The following is a 14,604-nucleotide window of genomic DNA, read 5'->3' on the forward strand; positions in this document are numbered from 1 at the left end:
CCTGGCTTCCCAGAGAAGCCCCACACCAGTCTCCTAATTAGAATTTCCCAACCTGAGCCCCACAGACATGAGCAGCCAGATAATTGTTGCCCGTGGGAGCTGCTGTGGTCATCGTGGGAATTTCAGCAGCATCCCTGCCTCTACCCACCAGATGCCAGTAGCTTCCTTCTCCTGGTAGCGACAGCCAAAGATGTCTCCAAACGTTGTCAGACAACTCTAGGGGGGCACACGTGGAGACCTGCTGCTCCGAGAACCTTCTGCTCCGGAGCCATGGTCCTCAGCTTCACCCGATTTTAGGAATGACCTGAATGCTTTCTTAAATCCTGATGCCCGGGCCCACGCTAGACCAGTTACATCAGACTGCAGGTGTGGAACCCAGGCCTCAGAGGCTGCAGAAGCTCCAGGGGGTTCTAATGTGCAGCTGGGGTTGGACACCACTGCCCCAGGGACTTGTCCCTGCGGAGAAGCTGGAGGTCGGCGTTGACGGAGGGCCCCACTCCCACCCACCTCAGCCCCCTGAGATACAGTCTGATAAGGGGAATTAAATGAATGTCAGACGGGGAGAGGGCAGAGGGACAGTGAAAGAAGCATCGACCAGGGGAAGAAATGTGCTAGAATCAGAAAAGATTATTATCTTCCGTGTGATGTTTTGCTGGTCGAATGAATGGGTGGATAGACAGCGCACAGAATGACTGAAGAGCTAAATGAATGGATAGATGGACAGATGATGGACCATTGCTTGAGCGATTGAAAAGATAGTGAATAAAATGAGCATTTGGATGCACGGATACGTGGGTGGATGGGCAGCTGGGTGGGTGGGTGGAGGGATGGATGGCACGTGTGAAAGTTGGGAACGACCCCGACTTTGCAGTCGGCACATGCAGCCGACAGTAAATGCCACCCTTCTGTCTCACGTTTCCTAGTGACCTGAGCAACAACAGCATTGGCGTGCTGAGCAATCACACCTTCAGCAACATGTCTCACCTCTCCACCCTGTGAGTGCAGCTGCATGCCGGCGTGTGCACCCTGTGCTGTTCTTCCCACACCCCTCGGGCCCAGGCCCTCTGCTCCAGTGGCCCTCAGAGCCGTGGCTGCCCCTGCATAGGGCAGACCATCCTCGGAAGGAAAATAAAGTGGGTCTGAAGCCCCCTGCCTGGGCAGTTGGAGCGGACCTGGCGCCTAATGACTTCTGAAGGAGGCCCTCCTTGGAACGCCTTCTGGGCTTTATGAATTCCTTCTGCAGCAGAAGGCTGCCCCCCCCCCCACAATTACCCTTCGCTCGGGCCCATCCATTCCCTTAGCTCTGCGCATTGCGAGCACTCAGATTGACAGTGGAGGGAGGGCGTGGCCAAGGTGGTCGAGGAGCCGCCTGCTGGGAGGCAGCTAGGCCCAGCGAGCTTCCTGGGGCCCCGGGAGGTGATTCTCTCCCCTCTGTGGTTAGGATGCTCTTGTCCAGCCGTTCAAATGGGGGAGACGAGCCTTGGCTTTGACCGGGCGCAGTGTGGACAGAGCCCCCCTGGGCAGCTGAGGTGGGAAGAGCCAACCACTGTGCTCTTTTCCGCAGGATCCTGAGCTACAACCGGCTGCGCTGCATCCCCATCCACGCCTTCAACGGGCTGCGGTCCCTGCGAGTGCTGTGAGTACGGCCCGTCTGTTGCGCTGGGAACCGCAGGCGGTGCTGAGCGCTCCTCCCACGCCACACCCTCGGCCACACACCCAGCAGCTCCTTGTTTTCCTGGCCCATTATTACCGTAACGGTGACACCCACATTGTGGGGGCTACTCATGGCCATCGCCTCCTTTAAACTTGCGCCACAGTGCTGTGAGGTGGAGAGCCATACGCCCATGTTTGAGATGGGGAAACCGAGGCCCGGATCGGTGGAGTAAGTGGCCCACGGTCCGGCGGTCAGGGGGTAGCAGGGACCAGCCTCGGACTCGGCCCCGGGAGCCTTCCCAGCACCCAGCGCGCCGGTCCACTCCAGAGCCTGCAGGCCGGTGTGATTTATGGAAACCCACAGAACACCGGTGTCAGCGACGGCCCCGCCACATGTCATTGCACTGTTATTAAAAATCAATCCTCTGGGGGCAGAGGAGCGCCCGCGCCGACAGTGTGCCATCCGTTATTGTCACTTATTTATTATCCACCTTCTCTGGGGACTCGAGAATGGAAACATCAGCAGAACCGTTTCCCTGCTTCCCGTTGGACACGACGGGACGTGGGCTCGTCTCGTGAGCCAGGGCTGAGGCTGGGCCCGCTCCCCCGCCCCCTCCCACCACCCCCCCCCACCCACAATCCCAACCTGTTGTCTCCCAGGTGTGGGCGTGTCGCCAGGGGTGTGGCGCAGGTGTTCCTAGTTAGGGTGGTTCTGGGTGGGCGGTGCACCAGGTACAAGGCAGAAGGAGAACGCTCGCCTGTCTGTCTGTGTGTCTGTCCGGCAGGGTGGGAGGTGGGGGGAGGGAACATCACCCTGCATTCTCCTTCCTCGGCACACGGTGCATCCCACTCCAGACCCTCCACAATCACCAGTTCCTCGGGTGTATGTGAACATGTCACACGCTGGGCTTGAGCATCGTGATTTTATTTTGATTTTTTAAATATTTATTTTTAGAGAGAGGGGAAGGGAGGGAGAAAGCGAAAGGGAACATCAATGTGTGCTTGCCTCTCACACGCCCCCTCCTGGGGACCTGGCCTACAACCCAGGCATGTGCGCTGACTGGGAATTGAACCTGCGACCCTTTGGTTCATGGGCCGGCACTCAATCCACTGAGCTGCACCAGCCAGGGCAGCAGCATGGGCTAGTGTAGCTGAAAGGGGTCTCAGGCCCTCATTCCAAGCATCTGCCTCAGTGGGGAGCAATCATTTTCTGCATGAGGGCCAATCCAGGTAACATCAAAATGTTTACAGGCTACATCTCTTTTACGATATTTGTATCCTTTCTCCCAGTAACTCACACCTAGGAATTTATGCTCAAGAATAATCCAAAATGAGGGAAAGGCTCTGTGCATTACCATTGTGGCCGCACTGTTATTCTCCACCTAAATTTTAAATACGGCCTCCGTGGGGAAGTGTCAAAGGCAAGCCGGTCAGTGAGGTGCAGTCACGGTGAGCAGATGCGAACCACACGGCAGTGTGGGGGTGCTCACCGTGGAAAAACAGCCCTCATTTGTACGTACGTTGCAGCGTAACTTGTAAACGTTTATACGTATGAAGGACTGTAGGGAATGTGGACAAATGAAAAAAGCGATTACAGCTACCTGTTCGTGCTGCCGTTTCTGTGCTGAATGAAGGCAGAGCTGAGGATGAATGAAGGCGGTAACAGACTTACCAGTGAGGGAGTGAGGGCAAAGAGACAGGCTTGGGGGGTTGTGGTTTTTTTATTTTTTGAAGTCCGGAATTGCAATATTTGCAACTACATTTAAGCATTTGTGTGTTTTCTCGTTTCTAAAGGGTTTCATTCTTTTGATTAAAATTTCAGAAATAACCAGAGACCCCTGGATGCTGGCAGTTTGGGGTGGGGGAGGAGAGTGGGCCTCAAGATTCAGCCACAAAGGCCAAAAAGTGCTAGGAAAACAGGAGGAGAGGCCTGGTGCGTGTGCATGCACACGTGTGTGTGTGTGCGCACACGTGTTAGTGGGGGGATTTGAGTGCATGTCAGAGATGTGACAGGGTGGTGGTCAGGGGACCCCCTGAGGACAAGCGCTGTGTGATAATAGCTTTTCCTAGTTGGCCCCTAACGTAAGACTAGCGAGTGAGAACATTCTCGTTCTTCTTCAGGGCTCTGCCCGTTCCCCGATCTCTGCCCCGCACCAAGCTACGTGCCCTGTGTGCAGGTGGTCCCCCCTGATGCCCCCAGCCCCCGCCGCAGGGAAGCCACCGGGAGTCAGTCAGCACTGGGAGGGCCAGTTGGCGTGCGCCCCCGCGGGGGCGAGCGGGTCACCGTCCCTCGTCCTCGGCATCTTTAGCTCCCAGTCCCCAAAGCGAGGTTGCCTTTGCCGAGCAGGCACACAGGGCTGTTCATCGTGCCCTGCGGACTGCACAGATCCTCCCAGGAAAGGCTCCGTTTGCCCTTTGCTTGATTTCCTTCAGAGACCGAGAGCTCACTCCCGTCTCAGACACAGCCCCACCCCATGTCCGACCCGCTGCTGAACACTGGGCAATTCTGGGGAGCCCAGAGGAGGCCTCTATGGACTTCAAAACCGTGGTCCTGGCTTGGCCCTTTAGTGCCCCCACTCTGCCTCCTTCCCCAGCAGATGTTACCCTCTATTTGTACTGCCACCCATTTCAGGCTTTGCCCGAGGATTGGAGGGACGTGGCCTTTTTAAAAGTGAAGCGTTGCCTGCTCGCCCAGGGAGGCCTCCGATGAGAAGGAAAGAGTGGGTGGGATGAAAGACGGGAGGGGAAGGTGAGGGGCCCGGGGTCAGCTGCCCAAACGCGGATGTGTTCTCCCCACCTGGGGAGAGAGCGTGTGGGTTCTACAGCAGGCGGGTGCTGCTCGGAGGAGGCTGGCCCCAGAACACACACACACACACACACACACACACACACACAGGCAGGGGGCACGGCAATGCTAACAACAATCAGAGCCAGCGTGAGCGAGGGCCCCGATATGCAGGCCCCCGCGGAGCCCTGCACCACTGGGACCACCAGCATGGTACCTTTAATCCTCCCACCACTGGCGCACAAAGCGGGGCAGCCAGCAGACATCTCCCCACCCGCGGGGAAGGAAAACCAGGCCAGACCACCTTCATTGTGGAGAGAATTTGGCTGCGCAGGTAACAGAAAACGTCCGCAGCAGACCTTGAGCTTTAGGGCTGGGTTTGGGTGCCCCCGTGTCACCGTCAGAGAAGTGTCTCTCTCCACCTCTATCCTCATCGTCCCAGACCAAGCCGCAGAAATGTCTTTCACTGGCCCACGGAGGTCACAAACTCCACCTCAAACCATCACTGCCACTGGGCAGACCTGGGCCGTAGCTCCTCCGCCCATAAGGCCAAACCCCTCAAACTGAGGAAGGTGGGAGGCGGCGAGTGATCCCCCAAGAACAGGGAAGAGCTGTTACAGAAACTAGGAGAGGGAAGGCAAGTCACCCACGGCCCCCAACAGAAAACCATGACACGTAAATAATACTAAGAGTGGCTCCATATTAGAGATGATGAAACTGAGCCACAGAAAGATGGTCTTGGCTCATGCAGCCAGTGATTATCGGGGAGGGATCTGAACTCCAGACCTTAACGCCAGACCAGCAGCCTGACTCCAGACTTTAACGCCCCCGGCCGCCTGGGAGGGCCCAGCCCACTCAGAAGGGAACACACCCACCCGGCCCCCCACACGGAATGAGGATGGTCCGTGGCATCCAGCACATGCATGGAGCACCTGGGGTTTCAGGCAGCTGGGAGCTGAGGGTCGGGTCCTCCCCGTGCTCAAGTGTAGCTGCCTCAGCATCCCCCGAGCCCCAAGTTTGCCTTTAACACCCCCTAAGAGCCAGGAGGGAAAATGGGGCCTCAGGCCCCTGGAGTGGAGTCCTTGGGAGCTCAGCCCCTGGGAGGTGAGAGGGAAACCGGGTGGGGAGAAGGGCTGTGCGCTAAGTGCTTCTGGAGGGCGCATCTGTCCCTGCTTCCTGCAGGACGGTGGTTAGACCCGTGAGAGCCCCTCACGGGGACCACTCCAGGAGCGGGAACCTGCAGTGTAGGCAGGTTTCTGTAGCGTTGTTGTCCGAGTAAATCACGACTCCATCACTCCGCAGTTTTTGGAGACCTCAGCAGCTTTGAGCGTGATGAACGGGAGCATGACTTGTAGGAGCCCCAGTGCCAGGGCTGCCTTTGGTCATTTGGTGCCTTTGAACCAGGGCTTCCTGTCTCTTCAGGGGCCCGGGCCTCGTTCAGAAACGATTAACCGCGGTTCTGGGGGCATTTGCCAGAGAGCAAGCAGCTATGGAGTCTTCCAAGTAAATAGCAGGCAGGGGCCGGTGCCATTCATAAATAACCACACAAATTAGATTTGACGATACTGATAAAGTGCTGGGAAGTGTGAGATGCTACCTGAACACTCTGGGGAGCTGCTCGTGCTTTTCCTGCTGTCCTCGGAGGGGGAGGGGGGGTGGCTTCCGGTGAAGAGGATGACAAGGTGACAACCTAAGGCAACTAAACATGGTTCCAAGGACTAGGAATGTCAGGGTCACCCCAAAGCTTGTTACAAACACAGCCTCTGAGCCCCCACCCGCAAGCCTAGTCTCAGTCTCTGGGAACAGGGCCCAGAAGTCTGCATGTGGGTGAGCTGCCAGCTTGGCCTGTTACGGATCCTCTGTCCCCCTGAAGGCTGGGGCTGGCTAACGTCAGCAACGGGGAAACAGGAGCAGAATCCGGCGTCGTGACCCTGTTTACACCCCCCTGAGTCAATGCTAGTCCCCCCTCCCTTCATTCTGCTGGGGCTCCCTCCACAGCTCAGGGGTCTGCGCCCAGCAGTCACTCAAGACGCCTCGGAGCATCTGTGAGTTTCATTTCACAGGCCAGACCCCAAGGGAGCCATCAGCTTGGGGACCTGGGACGCGCCGTCAATGCTTACCCCCTCCGTGGGGTACAACCTAGCAATTGTGGGTTTGCGCGTGGGGCTCCTCGTGCAGTGAAGCCACGTTCGTTCAGTGCGTTCCTGGAGCCGTTCACTGAAAGCTCGGGGTATGCCAACCCCCTGCAGGTGAGAGTAGCCCTGGCTACTGCAGCACGGGGCACAGAGGGGAGTGATTAACCCCGGGCAGGCCGCCTGGCCCCTCGACGTGCCGTCAGAAAGCGCACGCAGGTGCGCACAGCGCCAGACCCCCAACCTGTGGGTGTGGGCCCCAACCCCGTCCCCATCAGGACGAGAGGTTTCAGGCAGTTTGCACAGCAGCCGAGGGCCCACCTTCCTCTCACCCCCGAGCTGGGATGATAGCACTTCTCAGTCCCCTCAGATCTTCCCAAGCGAATAAAAAGGGAACCTGTTCCTTGATGTGTTCCAGACAGCCTTCGAGGCCCGCTCACGAATACTAGTCCAGGTTAATCGTTTAGCGCCTGGAAAAGGACGGGCTCCACGTGGATCCACGCACCCACAACCACCTTTGGTGGCCAGTCTTTATACTTCCGTTCCCATTTCACAGTAGGAGGCTGAGGCACAGAGAGGGTGGTGACTCTGCCCACAGTCACACAGCTGGTAAGGGGCAGAATCAGGGTCTGAATGGAGGCAGCCCGGCCCCAGAACTTACGGTCTCAACCACAGTTCTTCACAGCATCTCTGAGAGTAGGCAGACACCTCTCCATCTTGCAGGTGCAAAAAATGGGGGCCCAGAAAGTAAAGTAACTCACCGCGTGTTCCACAGCCAAAGGGGCCGGCTCCTTCGCGGGCCTGTTCAATTCAAAAGCCCGTTCTCTCCTTTCCCAAACCCTCTTCCCTCGACGTCCTGGCGCTGAGCTGGGCGTGGAGATATCCACGCACCGGCCACAAGGACATGTACCTGCGGGTGCTGGCAGGGGGCTCCGAGGGAGACTGGGCGGGGGGGGGGGGGTCGCATGGCCGGGCCAGCCTGGGACACCAGGGGAACAGAGCTCAGATCTGCTCTGGCTGTTAACCTCCTGTCTGTGCTTCTGCCTCAGAACCCTCCACGGCAACGACATTTCCAGCGTCCCCGAAGGCTCCTTCCACGACCTGACGTCCCTCTCCCACCTGTAAGTAGCCCACTCCACACAGAGCACCGTGGGGGGGCCCCGCGCACCGTGGCCCTGTTCCCATGCAGGGGCTGTTCCTTCTGCCTCGGGGGGTGTGCTCGACAGCGGTGGGCCCACACGGCACATGTTGCGTGCTCTCTGCCGCAGCTGCCTACAGAGGCTCCATCCACTGCGAGAACAACGTAAATCCGAAGTCAGCAGGGAGCGAGGCCGGACTCCCACTAGGCGCCCCACACTTCAGACGAGTCGTCTCACTTATTTCCTACAGCAGCGAGCCCTCCTCTCCCCTTACGACACCCAATGAAACCGAGACATGGGCTAGAAAACGTGTCCCGGGAGTGCCTCGCTCGTGGTCTGTGGCCTGGACTCCAGGGCACACAGTCTCGACCTCTGCCCCTCACATGCAGGGGAAGCTGAGGCCCCTCACTCCTAGTCACCGCACATCTGTGCCAGGGAGTGTGTTTGAGTTTGCAGCCTCCTCCACGTACGTCTCCTCAGTTGCACATTGCACGCACACACTGACAGGTGTGCACGCTGTAAAGCATTTAAAACGGACACGTTGAAGGATATGGTGCAAAGAGAGCAGAAGGTCTAGTGTCTTCCCCCTGCTCTCGGGAGGTGGCTGCTTGGGGCGGTGCCACGCCTGCCCCTCAGCTTCAGGCCGAGTGGGCGGGGGAGGAAACGCTTGCTTCTCTCGGGTTCCGGCTGGCCAAGCCACGGAACCCGTAAGACAGGTGAAGAGGAGAAAGGCATACACATGTAGGTCATGTTTTTACCTGCCCACGGCGGTCTTCAAAGGGAACACAAAGACCTGAAGAAGCCATTGGGCCCACAGCTTAGGCACCTTTTGACACCAGGAATGATACACTGGGGGGCTTTGGCAAGATAGAGGGGCTTCGGCTGGGGGCCACAGATTGTGGGACAGTGACTAGGAAATGCGTGGGGGACACTTACTGGAAGGTCAGGGTCATTTCAGCAGGTCGGCTGGTGCAGAGACTCCCGGTCTCTGGGGCGGGGAGGCACCTTCCTCAGGAAAGGAGTACGTCAGAGGGCCCTTCCTGCGTCCGCCGTGTCTCCGGTGCCTGCAGTTTAAAATAACCAGTCCCCGGGGTGGCTTGTTGGAGAGCGGTGTGTTCCAAGCCCCCTCAGTGTGGCTGGGCGCCACGTCCTCCTGTGTGGAGCATGTCCTCTAGAGGGGCCGGAGGACCGGGGGATGAGATGAGAGAGGCCCAGGAGGCTCCTGGAGGCTCCAGGGTTGAGGCCGAGGCCACAGTCGCTTACTGGGATGGGTGAGAACAAAGCCTCAGAGGTGGGCGGGGCTTGGGGGTTGAAACAGCTCCAGGGGTCGGAGCTACAGTCTGGAGTCCGCTGGTCCTCAGGCCAGACTCCCCCAATCTAGGCAAAGCCCGCAAATTCTGCTTTTGCAGAAGGGCAAGGATGCAGAGCCTACGGTCCAAGCGGGTGGGGGGACCCTGACATCCTGCTCTGCCCCCCAGGGCCCTGGGGACCAACCCGCTGCACTGTGACTGCAGCCTGCGCTGGCTGTCGGAGTGGGTGAAGGCCGGCTACAAGGAGCCGGGCATTGCCCGCTGCAGCAGCCCCGAGCCCATGGCCGACAGGCTCCTGCTCACCACCCCCACCCACCGGTTCCAGTGCAAAGGTAGGTGCCTTCCACCTGCCTTCCCCGACCCCCCCACCCCGGGGCCTGCCCTGCCCCCAGCAGCCTGCCAGAGCTGGCCATCTCAACAGACAGCACCCCGGAAGAACGTCACCCCGTCTGCTCTGTGGCTGAGGCTGAAATTGACGTGGACCTTTGTCACTCCCCCCCAAGTCCCTCTGGTGACACGTCCTGCTGCTGACTTCTTTCTCTGCATCCTTTCACATAATTGAGAAATTCTGTAAGCTGCATTTTTTTAATCCAACATCCCTAAAGCACATGCATTTCCCCTGCAAACTTGCCCATGTGACTTTGACCGACCGCATCACTATGAGAACAAACCAGGACTGGTGCCTCCTACGCAGCAGGCATTATGCTGAGCGCTTTTCCGGGTATTGTTTCTTTAAATTTATATTTTCTATGCATTAATTTATTTTCTTCTCCAGCACCTCTGTGGGGGGTACACACTAGAATCACCCTCATTTTTAAAAATGGAAAAACTGAGGCTGACTGAGGTTAAATGATTTCTCGAGGCCGCGGTCGGCAGGACTGCAGGTCTTCCAGACTCCACGGCTCATGCACTTGAGCACCAGGCCGTGAGGTCCCGCCACGGCCCCGCGAGCCCGTTCCTTTTCCACCCGCAGAGTGGAAAAGCACTGAGGTGTTGTCCTTCCCACCGATGCGCGGAGGTCCATTTACAATTGTGCCCTTAGATGAGATTCGGAGAACAGAAACCACTGGGCCGAAGTACGGGACGGTGTTTAAACGTGTTGCCAAACGCGTCTCCAACGAGGGCTGTGAGCAGTTCACCCCCCGCCCACCTGTTCAGTGCATTTTTTCAGTGCATTTCTCACCATTTTGAGTTACTTTATCTCATTTTGTAACCACCGCTAATTCAGCAGACCGAAAAAATCTCATCATGTTTTGTCTGTCTTTGATTATTGGGGAGACTGAATTTTTTTCAAAAGTTTACTTTCCATATGTATCACACACCTCCTATAGCCTTAATATTTTTTATTTTTTATTGATATAAGTTACCCCCTAAAACGTCATTGTGTCCTTGGGACACACAGTCTCCCTGTTCTAATGTGAAGCCAGGGTTGAGCCCTGGGTCCTGCCTCTCAACCGGGCTGTCCTGTTCCCCCAGCTGAAAAATGGTCACACACACACACTGGCTCAAGCCGAGCCCAGTCTCCAAATTGACAACTGTTGTCTCAGGGCCATTTAAAGTCCTAACATCAGCCCTGGCTGGTGGACTGAGCTCCAGCCTGCAAACCAAGGGTTGCTGACTCGATTCCCAGTCAGCGCACATGCCTGGGTCGTGGGCCAGGTCCCCAGGAGGGGGCGTGTGAGAGGCAGCCACACATCGATGTTTCTCTCTCCCTCCCTTCCCCTCTCTCTAAAAATAAATAAAAATCTTTAATTAAAAAACAAAAAGTCCTAACATTAAGTAGGGCCTGTTTATGAGACCAGGACACAGGTGAAACTGGTGGATACAGAGCGTCCCCGAGCACAGCCCGCTGTCCCCTGTCAGCGCCTCTTCTGTCCCCTGGGACTGTTTCCTACACCACCCCCCCACCCCGCCAACAAGGGCCCTGCAGGCAGGCCCTCTTTGGCTCAGACACTGTGTCCGTAGCTTGGCACAGACTGGTCCATGGCAGGGCAGGGGTGAGCGGAGGGAGCGGAGAAGTGTGAGGTCCCGATGGAGCCTCCAGAACAAAAAAGATACACAAGGGTGTTTCTAATTACGGTACATTGTTTGCAGATTAGCACTAAAATCAGATCAGGCTAATTACGGTAATTGATTTGACTGCAGAAGTGCTTCTGTATGCTGTTCCATCGTGAATCCCCCCCCCCCCCCGCTGGACAATGGCGGAATGCACGGGACTCTAGCTGGACTGCGTGTACTGGCTGGAGAGGGCCAGCTGCCCTCTGCACAGGGAGTTGGGGAGGGGCTGACAGCTGGCTGAGGAGGGGTCCGGGCCGAGGGGGAGGCAGGAGTGACAGCGAGCCCTTCGGGGGACCTGCCACCAACGCTCAGTGGTTTTGCGATGCAGGGCCAGTGGACATCAGCATTGTGGCCAAGTGCAACGCCTGCCTCTCCACCCCGTGCAAGAACAACGGGACCTGCAGCCAGGACCCCGTGGAGCTCTACCGCTGCGCCTGCCCCTATGGCTACAAGGTGAGACAGGGTGCTTGCCCCCCCATTTGCGGTCCAGGGAGGGGCCCTGTGCGTTCAAGGCCCCTTACCCCCACCATGGAATGGTCTCTGCCAAGCTAAGGAGGACTCCGCTTCCCAGGTGACCCCACAGTGGCTTTTGCCAGTAACACTCCTGCTCTGCTGGGCCTCGGGCTGTTGGGAGGGCTTCACTCCTTGTCCCCAAGCCTGTAAGCGGAAGGGTTAGGATGGGACCCAGGACTATATGACTTCAGAGCCCTGCCTTTGCCCTGGGAAGGGTAGGTTTCCTGGTGAGCTGGCCCCTCGGGCTCCCTCCCTGGGGTCGGAAAGCTCTTCCCTGGGACCCTCCCGGAGTCCAGCCTCCCGGGGCAGCCATCCCCACATACTGGACAAGCCGAGTGTTTCAGGACCGCCCGTGCCCGTCGGGTGAGCAGCCCTGGCACGGACTGAGAGGGAGGGAGCCAGCCTCCTCGGGGGACTGGCGTGTGCGTGACCCGCTGAGGGGCAGGCTCACTCTGGGGGACGGGCTCCTGGGTGGTGCTCTCAGCCAGAGCTGTGCCTCCAGCCGGCGGTGCCAGAGCGCCACCTATGGGCCGGACAGCAGAACCACCACATTCCTGATGACTTTGGCCGGCCAGCCAGTCCTGCCTGGGCAGCTGCCCCCAGGCCCTCAAACTCCCTGGAGTGGCAAACCCATGAACCCCCCCCCACACGCACACATGTACACACGTGCACATGCACACACAGCACGCACACACAGACAACCATTGCAGGGCAGAGCAGGCATGCTCAGGCGGCTTGAGTCCTCAGACTGCCCTGCATCAATTCAGTGGGGAAAACTCAGGCTGTGGAGTGACAGAGTGAGGCCTCTGTCATTCACCGGCTGTACGGCAGGTGCCAGTGGCTTCATCTGAGCCTCCTCATCAGCACACAGGGACCTGCCTCACAGGTCTGCTGTGAGAATAAAACCTGCGACCACCGTGGGCGGCTCTTGTCCAGGAAGCAATCGGTAAGCTGGCGCAGGCTACCTTTTACCTTGAGCCTTGCACTCTGGTCCCTAATACCAGGTGCAGTAACAGGTGGCAGTTGCTGGTTTTCACCAGGGATTCCCAGTCTATGGCACACCGAACTGTCGAAGACCCCCAGCTGCTCCTCTAGGCCTGTGGCACCCGCCTCCATAACACCCCCAGCCCCATTCCTGTGTAGCTGCCTTTTTAGCATCGACAAGGGCCAGGCATCCAACCAGAACTCGTATACTTGTTGCCTCCCCTAATTTTTATAATCGCCTTAGGAGGTGGGTGCTGTCGTTTGAAAACTGAGGCGAACCGCTTCGCATCCTAAGCCTTGCTTCCTTCTCTTGCACACTGGCCTGAGTCTGAGAGTGGGGGAGTTGTGTCTGAAGGTGCAGGCTCCTCCGGCCACACCTGGGACACTGTGAAGCCGGCCTGGTCTTCGGCGTCAGGGCAGGAGAGGCCTCAACCGGGTGCACCGCATGTTTGCACTTTGCTCTCTGGAGTCTGAACATCCTGCAGATTCCAGGTGAACTGGAACTGAGGTTTTGCCCTTTGGGAAGCTGTTGGGCCCAGGCAGGTCTGGGGTCCCAAGGTGACTGATGGTGCTAATGATGACGACAACAGCCACATTAGCAGTCCCCATTTTATTAGCGCCTGCTATGCACTGACAGTGAGTTAAACGAGACACACACATTATCTTGCACGCTCCTCATCAAAGCCCTGGGAGGCAGGTCCTGAAGTAACCCCCATTCTACCACTGAGAAAACTGGGGACAGTCAGTGAGGGGTTGGGGTTCAAAGCTCCGAGCCGACTGACCCCGGAAACCACGCTCTCAGCCTCTATATTCCCTGCCCATGGGCAAGCTCCGTGATCACCAGGGGTGAGGGTCCTGGTCTGAATTTCCAAGACAGGGCGAAGTAGGGTGCGGGTCGGGAAGGACGCCACGCAGGGCACCCAGCGCCTGCTCCCAGCTGACTGTGCCGCCTTGAGTGGCCCCGCTCTCCTGGCCGCAGGCTCCTCACCTGTGAAGTGCAGCCGGCTGGACCCAAGGGCTCCTTGCATGGTGGGTCCCATGGCTGCCCATCCCAGGCTCGTGCCCCCACCTGCCTGTCCTCTGGGCGTGGAGCTCACCCAAGCAGAGTGGCTGAGGCGGCTCCAGGTGAAACAACAGCCACCAGACACCCACAAAGCCAAGCTCTCAGTCCAGGCATTTATCTATTTCCAAATACCACAGCTCTTCCATTGACTGGCTGGGTGACCGTGGGAAGCCACAGAGCTACCAAAAAAAAAACAAGGCACAGCAGCCACAGCTCACGGCTTCCTGTTTACTGGCAGCTACTGCTCACGACTGCATTGCCAGGCCTCTGAGGAGCAGTAAGCCCATTATCTCATTCAATGCTCTTAATCATCACCCTCTGAAATAAGTCTTATTAGGCCCTTTTGATAAACGAGGGCCCTAAGGTTCAGGAAGTCAAATAACTTGCCCAGGCTCCCACACCTGGGAGCCAGGCGCTAACCCAGAACCCAGCTCCCTGCATCAGGAAAGCCTGCACTCACCACCCACTGCCCCTGATCTCCACCCTCCACCCCCCACTGTCCCGCCCAACTGCAAATGGGAATAACCACACTCACCTGCGGAGATCCTGCAGGGATTAAAGTGACCACACAGGGGCCAGGACGTAGCAGGGACCTCACACAGGGTATGATTTAACCACTATTCTGCGGCTTGGGAAATGAAATACAGGCCGGCAGTTTGGCTGATTCTTTTTCAGCTGGTTTAACTTCGTGCACTTCACCCTCACACCTCCCTTCCTGTGCACAGGGACCCCCCAGGGTCTCACGGAAACGCAGGTCTCAGGTTCCTTCAGACCTGGGATCTGGCCAAGCTTGTGCATGTTTAGCAGGCCCCCGGGGGTGGGGCGGGGGGTCAGGAGCTTTGCTGCTGGTCCGAAGACCATGCTGCGAATGAGCGTCTCAGAGCAGCCTCCCTGGCCCCGTCTCAGAAAGGGGTTTCCAGTGGGAGAAGCTAGTTCAGAGCCCAGCCATGCCCTTCACACACACACA

The 14,604-nt window shown here is 57.8% G+C and overlaps 1 protein-coding gene across 1 annotated transcript in view; it reads left to right on the forward strand.

Annotated features, from left to right (window-relative positions):
- The window catches only part of SLIT3 (slit guidance ligand 3), a 513,545-nt gene that overhangs the window by 474,030 nt on the left and 24,911 nt on the right, over nt 1-14,604 (forward strand). The window contains exons 22-26 of the mRNA XM_037127916.2: nt 924-995; nt 1,565-1,636; nt 7,620-7,691; nt 9,188-9,351; nt 11,406-11,530. Of these exons, the coding sequence (XP_036983811.2) occupies nt 924-995; nt 1,565-1,636; nt 7,620-7,691; nt 9,188-9,351; nt 11,406-11,530 (505 nt within the window). The remainder of the gene's footprint in view (nt 1-923; nt 996-1,564; nt 1,637-7,619; nt 7,692-9,187; nt 9,352-11,405; nt 11,531-14,604) is intronic.

This window comes from Artibeus jamaicensis, unplaced genomic scaffold (genome assembly GCF_021234435.1).
Source record: "Artibeus jamaicensis isolate MK-2021 breed Jamaican fruit bat unplaced genomic scaffold, CSHL_Jam_final scaffold_3151, whole genome shotgun sequence".
NCBI classification, from domain to species: Eukaryota; Metazoa; Chordata; class Mammalia; order Chiroptera; family Phyllostomidae; genus Artibeus; species Artibeus jamaicensis.